The following is a 17,206-nucleotide window of genomic DNA, read 5'->3' on the forward strand; positions in this document are numbered from 1 at the left end:
GCCAAGGAAGAGACCAGAGGAAGCTGTGGGAAAATGCCATGGCTAGACTTGAGGCAACTAGGCATACCACATCATCAACCCAGAATGTGTATGCAGGCAACCCAGTCCATGCCACAAGATCATCAAACATGACTGAAACGTAAGTCTATTGTGTGGCTAAGGTCCCATTCCTCACACTCCAGTAGAGTATTGGTAAAATGATAGGCCAGTTATTCATACCTTCCATGTTGTTGTATTTTGGAAGGCCTGGTAGCTAATTAACCTGAACCTTCGCATAAATCGTTACGAAATTAACCATGTTGACAGTTATCGTGAGTGAAATTTATAGGTTCGCGAGGAAAGGCTCAAACTTGCGATGCTGTAATGCAGAATGTGTTGATGTGCGTAGATGGTGTACAAGTTTTTTTTTCACGTGACATCACAATTTATTGATCCCTCCATCAGGGATGTTAAGGGAGATAATGGTTGGGGGAGGGGTGTCATTGCCTCGTATTCCGATGGTTGGGAGAGACGTTGTTTAGTTTTTGTTCTGAAGTCCTAAACCAATGCCAACTCATTAATTACGGACCGAATCAACGAGCCAATCCAAAAACTTTGAATGTTGATGTGTTGCTGACACATCAAAGATAAAACATCCTCGACGAACATGTACTGTACTTTGATGTTGCATGAAATGTTTTGAGATTACAACTTACTAGTGCATTCAACTCGCTGGCTGACGTACAGATAACTGGTTACCCTGCTGCAAATAACCATAGCTATTCAATGACTTAAATTAAAATTATCATTTACGTATGAAATTTCTCTGATTACGTTTTCTTAATTTTATAATATATCGGTAATATAGTCGACCAAACCAAGGCCGAGACCTGCCGACTGAAAGCAAAAGATAAGTCATTTGTTTTATACAGGTATGTAATATTTAGGATCACTTAAAGATTAGACACCCCTGCTTATTTCACCTGATGATTGAACACCCTGACGAGTCTAGGATGGATCCTTGTGACACTATATATATATATATATATATATATATATATATATATATATATATATATATATATATATATATATATATATATATATATATATATATATATATATATATATATATATATATATCTATATCCAGTAGCAGTTTCCATCTTTTGGGACCACTTTGGTACCTGTCTTAAATAAAAAAAAATGATACACTCCCAATATTTTGCTTGGATCATTGAGAGTTGCTGCACATGTGAAACTTCTTGGAAAGCATTAGAGAAATCCTTGTGTAATACATTCACTTGTACAGCTTGTTTTGGTCTGTAGTATGTTATCGTTTCTAGGTATGAGAAAATTAGAAAAAAAATTTCTTTCGGTGAAACCATGGTATGATGCGTTGATTAGACTACAATACCAGAATACTGATGCAGGGTGATAGTATACAGTATCTCTCAAAATTCTCCGAATTTGCAAGTACGTGATGATTCTTCAGATATTCTATTCAAGCTAAAATGGGTTAATCTGACTTGGGGAAGCAATGGTGCGATGGTTTAACTTAGTGAACCAGGGTAATAATACTAGTTCTAAAAATAATCCACATATTTTAGAATAAGTTCCAAATGAGATGAATGTTACATTAGGGATGGTAGGTTCTAACGATACTTGTGAACTACCGACAACATATGCCAAGCCATTTTTCACGAGCTATTACCACTTTTAAGTATTCATTATCTAGGAATTTCTATTCTCACGTTTGTAGTGGAGTTGACAGCTCGGTTCTTTCACCTTCACCTTTGTTGCTCCAGTATTACCTCTTTTCACTTGCTTGACACTCCACATCTCCACCTTATTTGTTTTCCTCTCCTTCCCTCCACTAGCTCTCCACACTCCCTTACCTCCACACTCTAATTCCACACTTCACAGTACATGTTCCAACTACCTCAGACTTGCACTCCTTACCATCATCTTCCTTACACCCAGTACATCGTGTAAGATAGAGATAGCTTTTGTCTGTTAAGTTTGTTAGGATAGTCTTATTTCAAGGAGTTATATTATGCTTAAATATTACACTGCTTTAATTTTAACCTGTTGGCCTTTATGGGTATAAATGAAATTAATGTAGACGTGTGCAATATTATGATGCAGTTTAGGTAATAGAAAAAATAACGCAAGAAGGCGTGTACTTATCAAAACTTTAATTCACATTCCGAAACTTTGTTCAAACATGTATATATGTAGGTATGAAGAACAGGTACAGTAATTCCCAAATCATTACAATATTGTAACTTGAGGCATTAAAACTATATAACAAATTAATACAGAAGCTGGACTCGTAAAAGTATATAACCAGGTTGTTTACACCACTGAGAGAAACATTTTCGGTCTTGGTGAAAGCTTTAGAATAGTTTTATGGGTAGATTTCATACTTGGTACAATTACTGACAACTGCCATGGCAAGCAGTCTTTCTATAATGACCCATTTATTTAAAAAATGGCGATTTGGTAGTCAAATTAGACAGAAGTGCATGGTCACCAAATGGTCCTAAGAACATCATTGTCGTAACTATATTAGAAATTTCACCTAAACCATATTTGGCATGCGAAGTGTAGCCTAATCTCTAGGTCGCGTAACAGCACACTAATGTTAAAAGGTCACGGTGTCCTAAGGCATAATCACAGTATTTAGTATTTAAATAAGATTGACACAAAACCTGTACTGAGTGTTCAATGATATTTCATTTACACCGGCTTTTAGTACAGTGATTCCAAGAAATAATTAATATTGTAATATTTGTTTATCCAGTATTTACTTTAAGGACTCTGTATAGTATCCCAAAACAAGACTCAAAACCGGAGTTACATATTTGAGATATTCTCTGTACTAGAAAGATATGTTGGGTTGTCTATTGCGGAGACACCGCGCCATGTTTGAGCACCACTGTTTGCGTTGCCACTGACTGGAGGAGTTTTAACTTCTGCGATCTCTTTCTTTCTATTTGTCGCATTCTCATACTTTAAATTCATACGATCGCCAAGTTTAAATATGAGGCAAAAGAGAAGAAACGTGGCCACAATAATACCAATTGAGCCCCCAGTAAGAGAAGCTGTTTGAGGAACTATTACAAAGGCACCAACTAAAGACAGTGTGTTAAGAATGTATACACAAGCGGCCAACACTAGTCGGTGGAAATGTGTACCAATAATAGCACCAAATGGCGCTCCTATTGTAACAATGGGGACAAGAGCAAGTAGATATTCCCAACTTTCTTGAGGCATCGCCCCTGTCACGAGAGACCTCCACCACCAACACACCATTGACGTCATGGCCATCAGAACTACAGAAGTAGGGGTCGCTACTTTCTCTGAAACCTTAAAGAAAAGTGTGAGGAGACTAAACATGCAGATATCAGCCCCACTACCAGAAAAGGAGGTGAATATTCCACCAATAAACCCAAATATACAAATTAGTAATATTTTCCACCAATTTAATTCTGGAATACTATTGTATGTTGTTCTTTTGTGATCCCAGTTGATCAGAAACAATGCAAATGCAAAAGCAAAGAAAATGCTGACAAACCCCATCTTTTTCATGGGTGGTGTTAGCAAGGGATCTATCACCTCCAGACCAAATATGACACCAATAGAAGATCCAAGCAAACTAAACAATAAGGCGTGTCTTTCTATATGAACCTTCATAAAAATTATCGAGAATGATGCAGCTGTCATTCCATTAGCTTGTATAGCCATAGAGACGTCGCGTGCTATTGTTGGTGTCTCCTTCATCACTAAGGTCATCACTGGAAATGCTACTGCACCTCCACCCACACTCGTCATTCCTGAAAATATCAGTGTCACTTGTTATATCTTGGTTCTGAACATACACACAGACGTATTTTATTCCTTACAACATTATTTACATGAATAAGAAAGCCTAGTGTGCTGTTGAAACCATGCACTGTACAGTATTTTTTATTTAACGTAAGCCTAGATACAATAACAAATCTATTTTTCGTCCAAGTAAATAAATATATTGATAGCATGTTATCCTTAAGAGAAATGGTCAACCAATACATTTTATTATGAATACTTTTCTGTATCCAATTTGTTTTTATTAGTAGCATTATAGCTTTCCTTCATTAAAAAAAAAAAAAAAAAAAAAAAATATATATATATATATATATATATATATATATATATATATATATATATATATATATATATATATATATATATATATATATATATATATATATATATATATATATATATATATATATATATATATATATAATGATAATCTTGATTATATACAGCATATATACGCACTAGTAGGACACAAGTTTATCTGTTGATCATGGACTTATTAGTAATCTATTTCATTGTTATCCTTCTCTAATACATAAAACCTAATGGCTAGCTTTAGGTTTTATTGATCAAATATAATTCAACACAACACATGAGAACTAACCAGCAATGATGGAACCAAAGACCATAGTGATGGACATGGGATACTTGGTCTCATAAACATAGAAGAGGTTCCTGTAGGTCATGATGGACCAGTACCAGAAGTGGAAGAAGGCAGCAGGAATCAACAGTCCCACAAGTTTACGCTTCGATGGTGACAAACCGCTTAAGGGGCCCCTGGTATTGGTGACGTTTTCGTTGCCTTCATCTACTGCCCCTTGTTTCAGCTGACCTGTAGGTAAACCTATTATAAATACATGGTTTCCACGAAAGGTAAACCAAGCCCCTTTTTTCATCAAATAGCAAAGACTGAAAATACCAGTTATCGAACACGTTTAAATTGTGATGTAACAACCTATGGAATTTGGTTGTCTAACGCGGTGTCTTCACCACTCCCAGATATACTCGTACTGATATTATAGATTCTGTAATTTTACGAAGAATGTGTATACTGCACTGTTTATTGCATTTTTCTAGGAGCAAAACTTGCTGACTGACGGACCGAACTTATTTTATTGTAAATATGAATAATTTTTATTCAAAGAATTTGGCATTTGAATTATCATTTCTTATAATCTTGTTTATACTCATATTATCTTAAATTTACTTAATATTCATTGAAATGAGAATAAAGTGTTCTGCACAGTCTTTCTCGTGCTTTTCTGGTTAGCGAATAAATCAGGTCAGACGTCGTCGTTCTGCTGGACAAAAACAGTTGTGCCTCAGCTATCATCATTATTATACTTTATCTTGCAATAGATCAAGAACAAACTAATGGAAAACGAAGGTTTAATGTAACCTGACCCTAACAAACAACAAATACTGCCACTGACGTTGTACCTAAGACGTTGATCAATAGAATTAAAAGATATTCATGTATCACCAAGCATGAGCATAGAATAACAAAGCGTAAACAGATTCAACGTTACTCATATACTCGTAAAAAAAAACATGAAACTTGCTTACCTTCCCAAAAGTACTTTTTACACCAGAAAGCGGGGCCATCGTGACACCACTTGCTCCAGAACCGTCTGTTTCTAAGGTCCTCCGCTTCCTCCCCAGCCATCTCCGTTCTCCTGGCGCCTTCCACATCATACATATTTGCACACTTTTAAATTCAACCAAACTCCTGTAATCGTCTTTCTTTTTTGTCTTCAGGTACCGTATGTAGCTTCCGTTTGTCTGGTATCTCCTCTTAACTGCCGTCTTTTAATATCTGAAGTAAAGAAAATTAATGTTTTGAATACTGTACACACACACACACACACACACACACAAACAGTGCTACTTGTTAAAGTCTGAAACAAAGATGGTTTTGAATGCAGTTTAATCGTGACGTGACCATTTTCTCTGAAAGTCATCGCCACCGTAAGTTCAGTAGACGTGTCACCGAAGTTGCCGTACGAATTTTGACCCACATAGCGCAGAGGCTAATTTATTGGGCACCCCCACATGCGCCCACGTGCCTGTACTGTTAGGCGAAGCACAGTTGCCGAGGGACTACTGTAGTAGTTATTGGTAAAACAAGCGACATCCTCCTGTGTTATAGCAGGTGGCGCTGTTTGAGATCAACTGATCCTGTGACCTTGAAAAATATGTAGGTCATTTGTCGTCAAAACGGTTACCACGATCTAAATGGTGATTAAAGTTGTAAATTAAAAGAAGGTTTAAATCATTTTTTTTACTCGTGTCATAAATGCATGTTTTAATGAAATTCGTTTTTAAACTCCAACCTCCATCATCGCCGTTACGAGGACCGTCACAGTGGCAGAAAGGGGTACAGTACACACATCATTTCAGAGTTCATTACACCTAGACACATTTATTATCTTGTCTTGACTGAAAAATAAAATTAAATCGAATCGCAAATAAGACGTAGGAGACAATTCGTTAAACTTACCAATTTAAAGCATTCCTGAGTTTGCTTACGTCTCCACCTGCTATGAATACCTTTTGACAACAACTTGAATGCTCAACACGTGTCCCGAGGGATGGGTCCAATATTTATAGATTCTAGACCACTTCCACTCGTACAGTCTCTTGACTTATAATGACGTCTCACCTGCTTGTGGCGTCATCCTTGTCCTTCAACACAACAACATTCTGTGATAAACAACTGACCGATGTTCCTTTCACTTTGGCCAACCCTTAACGAGCTGTTGCTTCTGTACGCCCTGCTTACTGTGATGCCCTATATACAGTGCTGGTGAAACGCACAACCTAACATGTTCTTTATTCTCCTCGCACCACAACTCTGAACAAGCTTCCTCTCCAGCTTATAACCTTCACCTATGCGCATAAGCGTCTCGTAGTTGAATCGCCTCACTTTCTTTCACTGCAGGTGGTCATGTCGTGGCTATGAGCCATTCTCTGCTCTTCATCTCTTTTAAGAAAATTAACAACTTGTCTTACATACAAGGTTTAAGTGTTTCTTCATTGCAAACAATATGCAATTTTAGTTGCAAATTACAAAACGGACACCATTCACGATGTATGGTTCATAGTTTACTGCTGAAGATTTACAGCATTATTATTATTTTTATTATTATTAAAACTTAGAAGCAATGATTTAATAGCATAGTGCTGTTGTTACTGTGCTTCAACAAGGTTAGTAACACTCCAGATCAAAAACAAAAAATGATAAGAGATGAACTCTTGGAGCAGTGATCCATCCACAAAATACTAAAATTCATAAATTTCTCAGTTTACTTTTACTTTTCTTTTTTATATATTGACAAATTGTTTTCCAGTCAATATGTATTCAATTTAAGGAAGTTCATGTACATGAGATTTTTTTAGGGGTATAATTTAAATGTGCCGTTCTTCTAAACTCATTTCACCGATCTTTCTTTTATCCTCTTCGCCACTGATCGGCTCGCTAGCCGCCCGGGCGATCGGTCACGTCTCTGTCACGCACTGTTGGCAAATACTGGGCATGCACCGGCTCCTGAATGTACCTGAACCCGCTCCAGTGTTGGTCAAGTCTTGTCTTGAAAGAGCTCACACTCGGTGCCGTCACAACACTCTCTGGTAGCTTGTTCCAAGAGTTTACAACCCTCACTCCGAAAAAGTTTGCCCTCACAGTTTTCTGGACTTGCGGCTTCTTCAATCTTGAGCTGTGATCCCTTGTGGGGCGAGCGACAGCCAGCTCCAAGTAAGGACACTCGACTGAGTAGTGCCTCAACTAGGTCGCCCCTTGCCCGTCTGTAGTACAAGCTAGGCAAGTTCAGGCGCTCCAATCTCTCAGGGTAGCTGAGGTGCCGAAGTGCAGGAACCAGTCTGGTGGCCCTCCTTTGAACATTTTCAACCAACTGACAGTCCCTAGCCGTTATCTTAATTTGCTTAATTTAATTTTGTGAAAGAAAAACTTCCTTTGTCGGTACTCGCTACGTAGGCGTTTAACACAAGTTTCAAAATGCTCGATACAAATTTAATAGCACACACACACACACACACACACACACACACACAAGAGGGCATGCAAGATTATTCTCTCCCCTTCCTACTCCACATATCAAGAAGCGCTCAACACACTGACCCTATCGACTCTCGCTGACCATCACCACGACCTCATCTGCAAATTTGGTAAGAAGCTTCTACACCATCCCCGACACCGGCTCCTACTACCACCTGAGATCCCTTGTCCGAGAATTGCTGTTCGACACCACAACCGCATCCAGCCCATACGTGCACGAACTGATCGCTATAAGAACAGCCCAGTCCCAACCATTGTAAAAATTATCAATAACTTGTAATAAATCAGTGTATTCACTCCCAGTAAACACTGCTCCTTACACTGTCACTATGTTGAAATGAACTGTAGTTTGAGCTTTTCCCCATCTAGTTATTATATGTCTTATTTGTGTCACTTATGTTACTTGTATATTATTTGTAATTCGTAACCCATTCCCCAAATATGTAACTGTATATTTTCAGCCTTCTGGCTGCCAAGCTCTTTCAATAAACCGTTAATTATTATTATTATTATTACACACACACGGGTACGCCATAACAAAAGACGGAACACTCAGGTACGTCATTCTTATCAGGAGTATAAACATGGACTATTGTAATGCTTCTAACTTTCGCGTTTTGATTCTAAGGGCGGTTTAACTACTAATAACACGTTCCTAAAGTCTCGCAGAGGGTGTAGTGTAGGTTGAGGGGCCGGAGGAAAACTGGTACCGGTGGAAAAAAAAAGAAAAGCTGATATTGGCAACATTGTGTGTTTTGCTTGTAGTAGTGATAATCTCGAGGCGAGAGAGTTGTACAGCGCCTTATACAGACTGGTGGGGTTACGTCGTACGTTCTTAGCATTGGTTTGTAGTGGATTTCTCCCCTACAAACGCTGTTTGTCGCTGAGTAGCCGACCCCGCGAATTCCACAGTGTGTGCCTCGTGGTCTGGGTCAACCAGCGCCGCCATACATCACGGAGGTCAACTACTAAGCCACGCCTACCCCGCTATTTAAGACCGGCGAGCATGGCGACCCACAGGCTGGTCCTCCTCTGAGCATCCTCACCAACCAACTCTCTTCTTCTAGCTACAGCCGCAGCAAGCTACACCACCTCCTCTGCTGCTGCCTGGCGGCCCTCGCTCCTGCCGGCAAGCATGGCGACCCACAAGCTGTCCTCCTCTGAGCACCCTCACCAACCAGCTCTCTCTACATCACGCTTGTAACCATGCTGCCTTCCCAGCACCAAGCTGCATTGTACATCCAATACAACATGTATACAGAGAGCACATTGTGAGTTTCCTTTCTCCATCCCATCCTGAGTGAAACCCAAACAACTCATACCCTACAGGTTATTAGGAAGATTAAGGAGTAGATTATCGAGTCTCGGTACTTTTCCTATTTTTCTTCATCGGTCTATGTTAGTACGGTATTTCTTATATTTCAAGTTTGTAATATATAAATTTTCAAAGGGAAGTACGGTATATATGGTCTTTATCAAGGAAAAATATTAGAAAGTATTACAACATGAAAGTAAGACATGAGTATTATGCAGCCGTCCTAGAAAAGTCTACCCAGCACTACTCCGTTTTCTGTTATCACCTGAATGAGGTTTCGTTTTCTCTAACTCTTTTTTACAAGACCATTCACCTTTTAATTATAACTTTATTACCGGAAGGACATAATTCCTAATAAGTACAAACAACTTCATTATATTGATAGACAGAGAAAGGCAAGATAAAACTCACTCTATGATACAGCGAATACTGGTAGGTGCAGAGGTGAGAGGAAATTCGTGTAAAAAGATAAAAGATGAGAAAACAGAGACAATGGAGAATGGGACTGAAGAAAGGGTGAGAGGGTAGGGAAGAAGGTGGGGCAGAATAGAGGATGAGGGTGGGGGGAGAAAGGATAGAGGAAACCCTACTTCTAGAAAATTATCCAACATCCCTGGAAAAGGTGCAACACAGAGCGACAAAGATGATTCCGGAACTATGTCATATTGATTATCCAAGTAGACTGATGGCCTTAGGCCTAACAACCCTTCAGACGAGGCACAACAAGGGAGATTTCATTGAAACTTTCAAATTCCTGAAAGGGATGGTAAACGTAAACCCGGGACATTTCTTTGTGATGTCACGCACCACCAACACGAGGGAACACCCCTGTACAGTAACTACAAACTCGCCATGTTGCCATGCAGAAAATATAAGGAAATACTTTTCCACAGAGGCTGGTAGACCTATGGAACGGGCTGCCGGCCCAAGCTGTGGAATCAAGGACAGTACTGTGCTTCAAAATAGCCCTTGACAAAATTTAATTATCAAGAATAATGGTGGGATCCTACACAAGCAACGGGCTTCCTTCCTTCAACATGGCCATTAGGTAAATAAGATGAAACTTCTATATAACAAGATTCAGGATAGTTGAAAATGAAGTTAGTAAACAATGATGTCGTAGAAGCGACAATTATAATTAGCGCCAGACAGACAGAATAGACTCGGGATGTAAGGACAGAAGGAACTTGAACAAACACTAGATACTGGATTATGGTATAAAATAAGGTGAGGTAGATTAGACCCCCGAGACAATTTTAGAATCCCAGATAACAAGACAAATAAACTAATGTTGACTTACCACTGGAGCTGGACCCGCACTAAGACAGTATTTCGTAATATTTCAAGTAAATTCAGTTATGTGGCAACACGATCCACATGCCTCCACTTATACCAGTTATGATGGCAGCAAGAGAGAGAATACAACGTAACTTCTACCCTCACTTCTTCAGCCTTATAATACTCACAACAAAGATGCTGTATATAATTAATTACGTCAGCAGCTTCACAGGGAACACAATCCTGAGCCGATCACGGAGAAACGTGGACGTCTAAAACTCCCTGTGGGTCAGTGTGTGTGTGTATATATCCCGGTACCATGGCTGGGACAAGGAATTCTGGGAACTTCTTGGCGTGGCGATGCGATTGGCTAGAGTCGGTGTCATCTGACATTCTACCTTACGATTGGTGCAACAACACTGCAACTTACAAACCACAACCAAACAAAATTCCATAATAGATACAATTGTTTACAGTTGTCACATTATGGTATTATTATGTACAGTACTTTCAAAAATAAAAATCACTACAAAAGTTAACACAATAAGCCCCTAATAAACTGTTTACAAGTATATCGAGTTATTCTCTTGTCAGGATAACAAGACAAACAAATGATTCAATCGGAGTTTTTTTCTGAAACATCTACAGTACGTAGTTCTAGCCGCCTTCGATGACCGAGCAAAGCTTAAAGTCACTTTGTTTGTTTTTTGTAACCATAATAATAATAATAATTAATAATGATAGTAAATAATCATAATGATGATAACGATAATAATGATAATGTTGATAATGGTGCTTATCATCTATTAATTGAAAAAAGTACAGAGGGCAAAGGGGTGAAAATATTCAGTGGGCAGATATGATATTCCATACAGTGAGAGGGAAGGGGTCATTTAACAAAGCTTTAATTACAAAAGGAGAAGGGGCATAAAAATTGTTTACAGTGGATGGCAGGGGCTGGTATCTTGCATGCCTGTGTTAGGTCACGTACGACACGTGCACTGAGGCGTTGAACAGCAAGTGCGTGATGCAGTAACTCGTTCTGTGAGGTGGCCGCACGTGATGCAATAACTCGTTCTATGAGGTGGCCGCACGTGATGCAGTAACTCGTTCTATGAGGTGGCCGCACGTGATGCAGTAACTCGTTCACAGGTGTTATGAGGTGGCCGCACGTGATGCAGTAACTCGTTCACAGGTGTTATGAGGTGGCCTCACGTGTTGCAGTAACTCGTTCACGGGTGTTGTCGTGAGGGGCTTCACGTGATGCAGTAACGCGTTCATGGGTGTTGTTCGTGTTGATGTTTTTTCTAAATATTTAACAAAACAAGACTACAGTATTTAACCTATTGCGTTTCATTGGTGACCGCGAGTGTTTTCAGTTTCCACAGTCGACTAAAGGAACGTTCACAATCGCATGAAGTGACTAGCAACGTTGCACTGACTTAAAGCATGATATACTTTACACGTTGGGATAGGGTGTTGACATGTTTGCTGGATAGTACCTGTCTGGTAATGGGAATTAGGTAGGTCAGACTGCCAGGTATACAATTCCAGTTTTGTATCAAAAGATTTTGGTGAATTAAAGTTCATTGACGATTAACTCTTTTGTACTTCAGAACCTTTTTTCTACACCCTGAGTCATTCATCAACAAAGACAGAATAAGAGAGAGCCCCAAAATAGCCTTTTGTTGAACTGGGGAGAAACGAATTCAGAGTAACGGAGCAATTGGCAAAAAAAAAAATGCGATGGAGTTATTCTTGGTGTGTAACTTGCATATATTATTCCTTTATACGTGGTGATGGTGGTCTGGGGGGTTAATGTATTCAACTACATCACTGAGGCAACTCATGTGTACCGAGTATCCCCAACATATATTACGTCTTTCTTTATTGAGAGATGTTGGTCACTTGATCTGTAACAATGCTAAAGAAAACCGCCTTTTTCACTTAATAGATTAGTATTTCAAGAAGGTTTGCTACATCGAGGTTATTTTTAATCCTTTTAGATTTATATGCAGCGGTTTTTAAGACTGTGCTTGGGGGGAAGGTGAGGGACAGAGGGTAGGGGGTGAGGGGTGGTGGTGGGGGTGAGGGTGGTGAAGGACAGAGGGTAGGGTGAGGTGGTGGTGGGAGGGTGGGGGTGAGGGGTGGTGAAGGACAGGGGTGAGAGGGTAGAGGGGGGTGAGGGTGGTGGAGGGGTGGGTAGGGGTGGGTGAGGGTGTGGGGGGGTGAGGTGGTGGGGTGGTAGAGGGTGGGGGTGAGGTGGTGAGGGTGGGGTGGAGGGTAGGGGGTGAGGGTGGTGAAGGACAGAGGGTGGGGTGAGGGTGGTGGAGGGTGGGGGTGAGGTGGTGAGGACAGAGGGTTGGGGTGGGGTGAGGTAGGGGTGAGGGTGGTGGAGGGTGGGGTGAGGGTGGGGTGGGGGTGGGGTGAAGGACAGGGTGGGGGTGAGGGGGTGGGGAGAGGGTAGGGGTGGGTGGTGGAGGTGGGGTGAGGGTGGTGAAGGACAGAGGGTAGGGGTGAGGGGTGGTGGAGGGTAGGGGTGAGGGTGGTGGAGGGGTGGGTGAGGGGTGGTGAAGGACAGAGGGTAGGGGTGAGGGGTGGGGAGGGAGGGTAGGGGGTGAGGTGGTGGAGGGTAGGGGTGAGGGTGGTGAAGGTGGAGGGGTGAGGGTGGTGGTAGGTGGGGTGGGGGTGAGGTGGGGTAGGGTGAGGGTGGTGGAGGGTAGGGGGTGGGGGTGGGGGTGGTGGGGGGTAGGGGGTGAGGGTGGTGGGTGGGGGGGGTGGGGTGAGGGTGGGGTGGGGGAGGGTGGTGGAGGGTGGGGGGTGGTGGGGTAGGGGTGAGGTGGTGGAGGGTGGTGGAGGGTGAGGGGGGTGGTGGTGGTGAGGTGGTGGAGGGGGTGGTGGCGGTAGGGGGTGAGGGTGGTGGATGGTAGGGGGTGAGGGTGGTGAAGGACAGAGAGTAGGGGAATACTTAATAGGACTACTCCATCCCTAACAGGTTCTGACAGAAGTATAAAGATGCAAATATTTAGAGGCGACAGTACAAGTAAGAGTACGGAAACAATATCTTAGATTTTGAAATGATTAGACTTCTCCGGACCAGTCAAATACAGCATACTTGAAAAACCGTACTGTAGTAGTGATCAGTGTACAGCATGTTACTATGTCATAATAACTTTAACACCTTGTCGAGTCGTGTCCATCTAACACTAGAAAAACTCCGCCGGGATTCCCCACAAATGTGAACTTGTGTCGACTAACTTGATCTTGACTTTGTTTCTCGTTTCTTCTCCATGAGAACTGTTCTAGATTATTTCCCCAGATTCTCGGAGCGTCACTATCATCACCATCACCACCTGGACGAATATCATCACATAACGAGGACATTCACCTGATAAATCTTATCAGGAGATATTCATGAAGTGCACACCAAGTTATATTCAACATTTTGTATTACCCAGTGGTGACTTATTTAGGGCAAACTAGGATGCCCAAATTACTTTTATCCTACAGTTCGATACCGTGGTACCATATTGTCGCCCTCCAGTAAACCCTGTGGTTGTTTTAACTTTAAATTTTTACGTTTTTTTTCTATCCTCTTCGCCACAGACCATCTCAGCCGCTTGAGCAGTCGGTCACGTCTGTTACGCGCTGAGCATGTACTGATTCCAGGATATCTGTCCCTGCGCCAGTGTTGGTCAAGTCTAATCTTGAATGAGTTCCCACTCGCTGCCGCCACAACACTGGCAGATTGTTCCGAGAGTTCACGACACTTATTCCAAAAAAAATTTGTCCCAACAGTTTTCTGGACCAGTGGTTTCTTCAACTTTAAGCTGTGACCCCAAGGGGGATGAGCATCCGCCACCTCCAGGTGTGAACACTCGACTGAGTAATATCCTCTGAGGTGTTTATGAACTTCTATAGAGGCAACCCTTGTCCGCATATAGTATTACCTGGGCAATCTCAGGCGTTCTAATATATCTGGGTACCTGAGGTGCCGTAGTGCAGGCACCAGTCTGGTGGCTCTCCTTTGTCAGTTTTCAATCAACTGACAGTTTCTAGCATATCTCGGGGGGCCAAACGGGGTGGTGTCGCTAGTTGTAATATGGTTAGGCAATTACTCTATTCCTTAATAGCTGTGAAAAAGAACGTGTTTTTTTTTCTTTTTTACTTGATCGCGTACACCAGGTACTGAACAATTTTATTCACTTCCCTTAGTGCCCTGCCAATTCATATACCTCACCACATAAACTATTACTTACAGAACATCAACGTAATGAGAAAAGTAGACTCTTACTACACGAATAGCAATGGTCTCAAAACGTTAAATGCCACCCTCATCTTAAAACCATGTCAAGTAGAAGTTTTAAACATTTACAAAGGGACTATTACGTGCTTAAGTGTCTTCCGGTTCACGTTGCAAGATGAAGCGAATAAATAATTGAAGCGTTTAAGGCAGTAATTATGTAAATAAGGACGTAAACACGATAAGTGGTGGACGCAACTACATACATTCATCTGTTGCTTCACTTACCTGTCACCCCCCCCCCCCACCCCCCTCCCCACCCTCCAAGTGTGTAGTAAGATATTTTGGGCGCAGACCATTGGAAATCTTAAAACAAGATTCAGCCCACAACTTCACTCTCCCTGCCACACTTGACAAGTCCAATGTTTGCAGGACTTAAGTGACCAATATGGTATCTTTAAGAATAGTGAATACGCCTAAGATAATGAATAAACTTCTAAAATCTCATTGTGAAACTTTTGTGGTCATGTTTTAACTCGCCCATTGCTTCAAAACTACTATAATGAGAGCCAGGAAACTTAACCTATTTCCTATAGGTCCAAGGAAATTTTTTACGCAGATTCTCTTTGCGTAGTATTTTCGAGCAACTTAACTACCGAGTTAATCGAAAAAGTTCGCTGAAGTAAATTTGCTTTTATGCGACTCCATCAGGGAGATAATTTTTTTTTTTATAAATTGTGTGTTTTCTTATCGCCTGAAGTTAAACAAAAAGCCTTATATAGGCATACAACATATTTTGTTTGTGTGTATGTTCTGTATGCATATTAAGAAGTAGGTGGAATGAGAAAGCAGATGAAATTAAAAACAGGGTCTCCAGAGATACAAAACCTTAGAGGATTGGTAAAAACAGCCCAAGAATGTTTAGAGTGGAGTCTGGTGGTCAACCTTCGGTGGCATGGTCCTATTAAATATTTTATTCTTGGTAGAGAAGAACATATAACCTTCAAACGTTTACACACTCTCATTGGTGCGGTGAAACACATTGCAATTACACATTACTGATGCTCAACAAGTCAGAGGTATAAGTAACAAGTAGTAACAAAGGCGGTGTAGTTGTCCTATAAATTGGTACAGAACTGCTGCAATAAACACGACAATAGGGGGGTAAAGTGGGTGGCTCCGTGGCTTGGCTTCTAACCCGGGTTTCCAAAGGGTGGTATTTTGTGTGCCTCTAAAGAACTGCTTCACCATTTAGTCCAAAACACACGCAGCCAAGACACCTCCCGTGGATTATATAGTCCGCGGGTCTCGACACAATCCCTCCCTCTCTCCTTCGCTCACCTTTATTTATTTATTTAAGTGCTTCATCAAAACCAATTACTGCATTAAGCAATTCAAAGCTAGAACAAAGAAATACACAGCCCAGTCTCTTTAGCACCTTATTCTCCTCTAATTCCACCTTAGACGATTCCAACCATTCCTCCTACCCCTGCTCCTTCTACTGAACCTATCCACTTTCCTATAATCTCCACTCGCAGGGATGCTGGTGTGTTATCCAGGTTGGATGTGAGTAAGGCGCATGGACTGGACGGAATACCCCCTTATGTTCTGAGGGAGTGTGCTGAAGCTCTGACCCCTGTGCTTGCTCGCCTCTTTCGCCTCTGCCTCAAAACCCAAACTTTTCCTTCTTCTTGGAAGAATGCCTTGGTTCAGCTCATCCCGAAGAACGGTGACCATTCTAATCCCTCTAACTATCGCCCCATTGCCCTAACTTCATCCATCTCTAAGATTTTCGAAACTATCTTGAACTCCCATTTTCTCCACCTTGAACGCCATTCTCTTTTGTAGGATCACCAGTATGGCTTTTGCCAGGCGAGACCTACTGGTGATCTGCTCTCCTACTGCACCCATCTTATTGGTCATCCTCTCTTAGGGATTATGGGGAAACTTTCGTCGTGGCCCTCGACATCTCTAAAGCATTTGGCAGGGTATGGCACAAGTCTTTGCTTTCTAAACTTCCCTCTTATGGTTTCTTTCCCCCACTTTGTTTTCTAATCTCTAGCTTCCTTGAGAACCGATCCATGGCAGTTGTTGTCGAGGGATCGATCTCTCGCTCTTTCTCTACCAATAGTGATGTCCCACAGGGTTCTGTTCTTTCACCCACTCTCTACCTTCTTTTTATCAATGATTTACTTCACACTACAACTAATTCTATCCATTCTTACGCTGATGATTCTACTCTCCACTCTTCACATTTTCCCCTTCCTCCTAACTTTCAAACTAGATCTGTTTCTAGAGCTGATATCATTACATCTATCAATGCGGATCTGTGCAGCATCTCCGAATTGGGAGATGAAAACTTGGTTAAATTCAATAGTAATAAAACTCAGTATTTACCAATTACACTTTCTAAATTAGATGATCTCCCACCAATTACATTTCAGGACGC

General features: G+C 41.3%; 2 protein-coding genes across 3 annotated transcripts in view; one reads left to right on the forward strand and one right to left on the reverse strand.

The window, feature by feature from the left end:
- Nucleotides 1-17,206, forward strand: part of LOC121878132 — a 30,501-nt gene continuing 13,295 nt past the window's right edge. Inside the window, exon 1 of the mRNA XM_042384140.1 lies at nucleotides 1-139. The gene's annotated coding sequence lies outside the window, so the exon portion shown is untranslated. The remainder of the gene's footprint in view (nucleotides 140-17,206) is intronic.
- On the reverse strand, nucleotides 2,158-10,819 carry LOC121878131. 2 transcript variants are annotated; one of them, XM_042384136.1, is made up of 4 exons: nucleotides 10,703-10,819; nucleotides 5,413-5,662; nucleotides 4,451-4,678; nucleotides 2,158-3,818 (listed from the first exon to the last, which is right to left on the reverse strand). In XM_042384136.1, the coding sequence occupies exons 2-4, from the start codon at nucleotides 5,543-5,545 to the stop codon at nucleotides 2,839-2,841; spliced, it is 1,341 nt and encodes a 446-aa protein (XP_042240070.1). In that variant the 5' UTR covers nucleotides 5,546-5,662; nucleotides 10,703-10,819; the 3' UTR covers nucleotides 2,158-2,838. The 2 variants fall into 2 exon arrangements, with proteins under 2 accessions (XP_042240070.1, XP_042240071.1); XM_042384137.1 differs by lacking the exon at nucleotides 10,703-10,819 and adding an exon at nucleotides 10,537-10,624.

Source organism: Homarus americanus, unplaced genomic scaffold (genome assembly GCF_018991925.1).
Source record: "Homarus americanus isolate GMGI-L3 unplaced genomic scaffold, GMGI_Hamer_2.0 scaffold45562, whole genome shotgun sequence".
Classification (NCBI taxonomy): domain Eukaryota; kingdom Metazoa; phylum Arthropoda; class Malacostraca; order Decapoda; family Nephropidae; genus Homarus; species Homarus americanus.

Bases quoted from the DNA above. Each gene is read 5' to 3' on its own strand.
- LOC121878131 (XM_042384136.1), bottom strand. From the start codon at position 5,545: ATGTATGATGTGGAAGGCGCCAGGAGAACGGAGATGGCTGGGGAGGAA. The intron at 4,679-5,412 runs GTAAGCAAGTTT...GTTTACCTACAG, and splicing joins TAAAAAGTACTTTTGGGAAG to GTCAGCTGAAACAAGGGGCA. The intron at 3,819-4,450 runs GTTAGTTCTCAT...TGATATTTTCAG, and splicing joins CTTTGGTTCCATCATTGCTG to GAATGACGAGTGTGGGTGGA.